At 28.2% G+C, this 7,529-nt stretch overlaps 1 protein-coding gene across 1 annotated transcript; it reads left to right on the top strand.

Annotated features, from left to right (window-relative positions):
* Window positions 1-3,072: 3,072 nt before the first annotated feature.
* LOC146956358 (putative pectate lyase 4) lies at window positions 3,073-4,904 on the top strand. The gene is made up of 4 exons (XM_085718599.1): window positions 3,073-3,534; window positions 3,969-4,321; window positions 4,437-4,572; window positions 4,680-4,904. The coding sequence occupies exons 1-4, from the start codon at window positions 3,073-3,075 to the stop codon at window positions 4,902-4,904; spliced, it is 1,176 nt and encodes a 391-aa protein (XP_085574725.1).
* The last annotated feature ends 2,625 nt before the right edge of the window (window positions 4,905-7,529 follow it).

The following is a 7,529-nucleotide window of genomic DNA, read 5'->3' as shown; positions in this document are numbered from 1 at the left end:
TCACATGACATATGAGAAAAATATTACCATATATATCTTTGACGATTTCTCTCTCTTTGTTGCTCTTTTTTTTACCTGATAAATGGAAGTCTAATAGAAATTAACACAAAATAATATGCACACTTAAAGAAATAAGTAAATGAGATATTCCAAAAAAATGCACCTATCGATTACCCTTATCTCCATTTATAACTACCAAATGCATTACCCACTGTGATAACACTATTGTTTTTTTTTTATATAAAATATAATACTAATTTTAATATGGTAATAACAATGTCATTAAAGCTTTTTTTTTTTATTAGACGATAATAAATTAAGAAGATTTTTTGTAGGCTTCTGTTTAATGAAACAGTTTATATTACTTTTTTTTTACCGGTTTATATTACTACTTGTTACTTATTTGCAACGATCTCTCATTAATGCATTTAAATAATTGCACTATTTTTGTGGGATTATATCAAATTTTATATTATTACAGTCTATAATTTTTTTTAAGCAACTATTGCAGTCTATATATAAAAAATAGTTAAGCTTAGAATAATAAAATATAATAGGATAATAGACCAATTATAATAAATATGAAGCTGATGGAATTGAAATAATCTAAAAGGACAAAATATAATACATTTGTTCTCGATGTAAACATTATGTTAAGGCACAAATAATAAAATACAACAAATTTAAGTGAAAAAATATTTCTAAAATAACCAACTACATGATTCATCCACTGATACTTCAAATATCTTTATGTGAACGGGAGATATCGGAAATGAATTCAATGAATATCATATTCGGTTGAATAAAAAATAATAAAACAAATAAAAAGACGAACAACAAAAAAACAAAGAAAGAAAAGCAAAGGAAAAAGCTAAACAAACAGAAAGAGAGGCAAGGTTGTGATGTGAAAATTTGTGAAGTCATAGGTCTAATTTATAGTAATTTTCGTAGGGTAATTTGTAAACTAAATGAATCTAATTTGGCATGAGAGTTAATTACACGCGGTCATTTTTATGCCATTACTTTAATATTCGGTTACATATATTCCATAACATAAGTTTTACTATTTTTTGTCTGCCCTTTTTAATCAATTTTATTTCATTGATTTACTATTTTTCCGGTTGACCATCCCTTACATGTGGCTTTTCCTTATTATTAAGGAAAATCAAATCATAATGTGTTTAATTGTTTTAATAAGACTTTGAATAAAATATCTTTGACATAATTACAACCAAATCAATTGTTTCACATCATTTGTCAAAAAAATAATTTATCTAACATTATTTGGTTTTTTTTAATAACCGCTATTATATGTTATTACTATACAATATATATTTTGAAAATAGAAACAAAAGAATATAAACTTAAATTATACAATATATATTTTGAAAATAGAATCAAAAGAATATAAACTTAAATTATATAAAAAGTTAATGGTTACTACCAAATCTAATTAAATTATTTTAAAAAGTTACACTTTTATCAAATCATATTTTTTTTGACAAATCAAATCATTTTTTTATTATTTGACATATATCAATTATTTGATCTCTTTGATATTTAAATAATTATTCCATTAATCGTATTTTAATCAGATATTACTTGTTTTATTTTAATATCTGAATTCAAATATTTTAATTTAAATTATTTGATTATTCAAAAAAAGCATATTTTATTAAAGTTTGTATTTTTTGAATACGAAATGTTTGATTTCTAATTTAATTTCAAATATTAGAATTTGAAATTGTAAAACTTCCTTTTATACATAAACATAAACATTAAATACAAATTTGTGAGGATGAATGTGGTGAGAGTATTTTGTGAGGATGAATGTGGTGAGAGTATTTGTAAAAAGAATAGGATGAGAGTGCCACGTGTCATAAGAATAGGAGGAGAAAAAACATTTCCATAAAGGGCTATGGAATAAGCCGTAAATGTATATTATATAGATATAGATATAGATATAGATATAGATGTGCAATCAATTCAAGCTTGCAAACCCATAAACCCTATTATTGTTTTAATTCAAACAAGTTTAGTAAATTGCCTTGTTGAACGACAATCTATGTGGAGACGATAACTTATCACTTTATTAGTTGTTACGTTTTGATGCACTTGCCAACTCATCCATCATTCTGGATGATTATATATAATCTTCTTTCATTATGTTGATTCGGTATTTATTTTTTGTAAAACTAGCATTTATTTTTTGTAAAACCGGCATACTTACTATTGCACGAGTATGGCTCAAATCCTCTTATCAAGCATCATGCTCTTTTGGTTATACCATTGTTAATGTTTAGGAAGTTTTAATTTCCTGTTTAGCTTTTCTTTAGTTTTCTTTTGGACTTGAACCCCTTCCTAGTTAAAATATAAAATTTAAACTCAGAGACGTTGAAATTACAATTAAACTTTTAAAAAAATTAAAATAAGATATAGTAGAGATATACATATTTAATTAATAAACTAATGTTTACAAAAATTACAAGATCCAATAATATATTATGTAACAGATTGAAAATCATTAAGTTTTAAACTGCAAAAAAATCATCTTTGTCAACCATCGTAAACAAATCTAACATACATTTATTGAGAAATGCAATAACAATAGGATTGATAGACAATGTTTGTTTGCTTAAACTGATTTTTTATATTTGTCGCTTTCCGTTTATTCATTTTTCTAGTTATTGTCCAAATTTAGCTTATTGTTAAATTTTCACAATATATGCTAAGATTTGTCGCTTTCCTTTTATTCATTTTTCTAGTTATTGTCCAAATTTAGCTTATTGTTAAATTTTCACAATCTATGCTAAGGATTTAAAACTAACTCAACTTCTATTCTCTCTATTCTTAGTTTCCTTCTTAAACGAGTGAGTCCCTTACCCAAAGTTTGAAACAACAACTTGAACAAACTTCTAAACCACGAGCAATCACTAACAACTTGAACCTATATTTTAACTTCTTCAAGTTCTCCTATATAAAAACCGTGTAAACCTCATCCTCCTTACTATCCCTCTATTCTCAATAATTTGATAGGAATTATAATTAAATAAAAAACTAGTATATTGAAACATGGTTTGTCATCAAGAAATCAACTATGTCTTTTGGCGCATTATTTTACTTGTTGTTATGGTCACATTTTTCATTATAGAGGTTAGTTCTACCAAACAATCTAAAATAGAAGGCATTGAAATGAATGCAATTGATCATTGTTGGAGATTTAATCCTGAATGGAGAAAACATCGACTACAACTTGCAACTTGCTCGGTGGGCTATGCAGGAAAAATGACAAACAACATTGGCAAGGGCCTAATCCATTATAAAGTTACTGATCCTAGTGACCACCCTTTAAATCCAAGACCCGGCACCTTAAGATACGGAGCTTCTAAGATTCAAGGTAAAGTTTGGATCACATTCCAAAGGGACATGAACATTAATCTTGTGAGACCCCTTCTCATTAGTAGTTTCACCACCATTGACGGTCGAGGCGTTGATGTCCATATTGCCGATAATGCATGCTTGATGATATATAAGGTAAAAATTAATAATCAAATTAACATTAAAATAAAAAGGATTCAAGTTAAGATGAAAAATATAGATGAAATTAATGAGATGAAATTAATGAATATTTGAATTATCTGCAAAAGTGTGGTAAAAAAGTTTATGTATAAAAAAAGTGCTACATATGTTGTCCTATTTAAAAAATCAACTTCTACACCATCATATCATGGGAGGTGATCCAACTTTTGAAACAAATACAATTTATCTTTATTTTATTGCCTCTAACACTTATATACGTTAAAACAAAAGACAAATTTTATATTTTTCTCTCTAGCTTTATTATTAAATTATTTTCCTTTGAAGTTTGTAGAATCATTGTTATAGTTTTAAAATTTCTTCTTATTATATTTCAAGCACATATCTACCACTTCATAACATAAAATGACATTTTTATTATTTGTTATTAGGCAACCAACATAATCATCCATGGAATTAGGGTTCATTGTCGACCTCAAGCTCCTGGAATGGTGATGGGTCCCAATGGAAACATAATGACATTGGGTCAAGTGGATGGAGATGCAATCAGATTGGTTTCAGCTTCAAAGATTTGGATTGATCACAACACACTTTATGATTGTCAAGATGGTCTTCTAGACGTTACACGTGGTTCCACCGATGTAACAATCTCCAACAATTGGTTTAGAGAACAAAATAAGGTTATGCTTCTTGGACACGATGATGGATTCTTGAGAGACAAAAATATGAAAGTGACTGTCGTGTACAACTATTTTGGACCTAATTGCCACCAACGCATGCCTAGGTAATTAATTATTACAAAATTAGTAGTTCCTTTATAATAAATTAAATTAGTAGTAAAAAATTAGATTTGAAAAAAAATTATTATTTATTTTTATTATTAATTAAAATTGTTACAGAATTCGTCACGGATATGCACATGTTGCGAATAACCTGTACATGGGATGGGTGCAATATGCAATAGGTGGAAATATGGAACCAAGCCTTAAGAGTCAATCAAACCTCTTCATAGCACCAACAACAGGGAAGAAGGAGGTAATTATTTCAATCTTCCGTATACTAAAATTTTATGAATGTGTCATTTATAAAATGGTTGCAATATGTTATATTAATTGATTAATTAAATTATACAATGTGTGTAGGTGACATGGAGGAAAAGTAGTAATGGAATTGGAGACACTTGGGAATTTTATTCAGTTGGGGATGCTTTTGAAAATGGAGCATCATTTATAGAAACAAAAGATGGACAAGTGACAAAACCCAATTATAGTCCTGAACAGAACTTTGAAGTTGTCGATGCAAAATTTGTGAGATCATTAACTAGATCATCGGGTGTGTTACAATGTAGTAAAACCTCAATATGTTGAGTTCAAATTCAGAGTTTGGTATTACTAGAGTGTATTTTGAAGGATAGTGATGAGTGAATGGAAGAAAAAACATCTTCATTTATAATTAGGTTCATGTAAAATACTAGTGATAATACTAGTGGTAAATTAGACGTGATAAACAATTGTTAGGTTGGATAACGTGATTTTAGAATTTAAAAAGATGTGAACAATGATATTTAAGTAGAATTGGGGCCTCAAATGAACTTTGTTGATTTTTGGTATCATGATATATCATTTGTCGTCAATCATTCAATCTATTATGAAGATATACCATGTGAAGTTACTGTCGCAAGCATTGTTTAGTTGAAAGAAATTTTTGTGTACAAAGTTATCACCAAGTGAAATCTTTAGCAAAAGATTGATATTTGTCATCTCAGATATGATATTTTGTATGAGGGTGAGAAATAAATACACTTTGCACTCTATTTTAATTTACATTGATTTTGTCTCATTGAGTATTTTTAGTAAGTTTTTGACGTGTCAGTAGTTCTCGTACAATAATGTACACTATTTTTCCTTCTCTAGAATTTTCTTCCATTTTTTCTCATGGTATAATTTTAGTAAGTCATATCATTAATGGACATCCAATGGGATGTGTTATTAATATTTTGTAGACGTCCATATCCCTGATCCTTTTCCTATTTCATAGAATCCACTTATAATTTTCCAATTTTTATATTTTTAACTATTTTTCAATTTTTCCTCCCAAATTCAGTTGCTTCTACATTGCCGTTGTGGGAGATTAAGGTATCGTTTGACCCGACTTTTTTCAAACTTCTCTACATTTTTAAGGAGAAGTTAGGCCGAATACAATATCAATTAAGTACTTACTAAAAAACGTACTTTTTTTGAACGCATAAAATTGAATGGAATGAGCTTTGACCAGAAGCTGTTGAATGTTACTTTAAAAAACTACTTCTCGACAATTTATTTCACAAGCACCTCTTTTCAACCCACGCTGGGAACCTTTTCTTTATTTTTTAATATTATATTTCAATATTTTTTTTTCTTCCATTTAACTTTATTTTTTTTAACCGTTCCATTAATTTTTTAAGGAGATTCCATTTAATTATATTACCTTTTTTCAAAGAAATTTTATTATCTTTTTATCACTTATATATTTAATTTCAATATCGTTTAATCATCACAATCTCACAAATATTTTTATTCACGCTGTCATTTAATAATCCCAAATATTTTTATCTCCTTTCTTCTTCCTCGCGATTATATACACACATTAACGTTAGAGTAATATTTTATGTCCGTCTGTCTGTTTTTTGTTACGATAATGCATATAATTTTTTTAGTGTTGCTTGGTTGAGTGCTACCTCACCAATTTTTTTTTTAACTATTTTCCAATTTTTATATTTTTAAAAACTTTTAACTATTTTACAATTTTTTATTTTTAACTATTTAAAACTAAGTTGATGGTTCATGGTTTTTAAGGTTTATATTTTGACATATTATAATGATTCACAATTATCCGTCATTTTACCATCTATCCTTTCAATGTAATCTTCCAGACTGAATATTACTAAGCATATGTGAAGAGACTGAATATTGCTCAGCTGATATTACTTTTTTGACGTCAAAGAGATTTTTTATTTTTTAGCGGTCAAATTATTAATAACCAAGTCCCTACACAAGACGCTAAAGAGTTTAATGTGTTTCTTTCGTTCATTTTGTGTCATGTAAATATTGGTGTTAATCCCTTTTTGGTAACTCTATGACGGTAGCGCTCACTTTTATAATTTTAACTAATATGTAATTTATGATGTTTTCCTGCTCTTGATAAAGCTTTCATAAATATTTTGATAAAGATTTATAATTTTTGTGCAATATTTATTAATTTGTTCATTTTTCCTTCGGAACAATTTTTTTACAAAATACGTTACTGAACCCCATGCCTTAGACCATGCATCACAAATATTTGGATTATGTGACCTTCATTCTCAAATTTACGAAGAATGGTAATATTCCGTAATTTGAACATCTCTCCTTTAAAACAAGTTTTTTAAAAGTGCGTATAATTCACATGAAAGGACTCGATACTAAATTGCAGTTAATATCTGCCTTTGCTGTAGATCATGTGAAATGATTTATATACGTTGAAACTGAAAGGCAAAATGATATATATCAAGTAGAGAGGCATTCAACTATCTGTCTGATTCAGAAGTTTGTTCACCTGAAAGGACTGGATACTAAATTGCAGTTAATATCTACCTTTGCTGTAGATCATGTGAAAGGATTTATATACGTGGTACTAAATTGCAGTTAATATCTGCCTTTGCTAGGGGTGGCAAAAATACCCATGCCCACGGGTACCCGTGGGTAAACTCCGTCACGGGTATGGAGCGGGTAGCTAAACGGGTATCCACGGGTATAATAAACGGGTATTTGACTACCCATTATTATATGGACACAGACACGGATTGGATTGTATCCATACCCACAGGTACCCATACCCGATAATAAATTAAGTAAATTACTAATATATCTTTATATATCATATCTTATTACTTAAAGTTAGTACCTTATGTTGGAACAAAATGTGTTTAACAATGAACCTTAAAGAGTTTTGATGATAACAAGGTATTAAAAATT

This window comes from Medicago sativa, chromosome 1, assembly GCF_051527215.1.
Source record: "Medicago sativa cultivar Bolivia chromosome 1, Bolivia_mono, whole genome shotgun sequence".
Lineage (NCBI taxonomy): Eukaryota > Viridiplantae > Streptophyta > Magnoliopsida > Fabales > Fabaceae > Medicago > Medicago sativa.
This window is presented reverse-complemented; position numbering and strand designations above follow the sequence as displayed.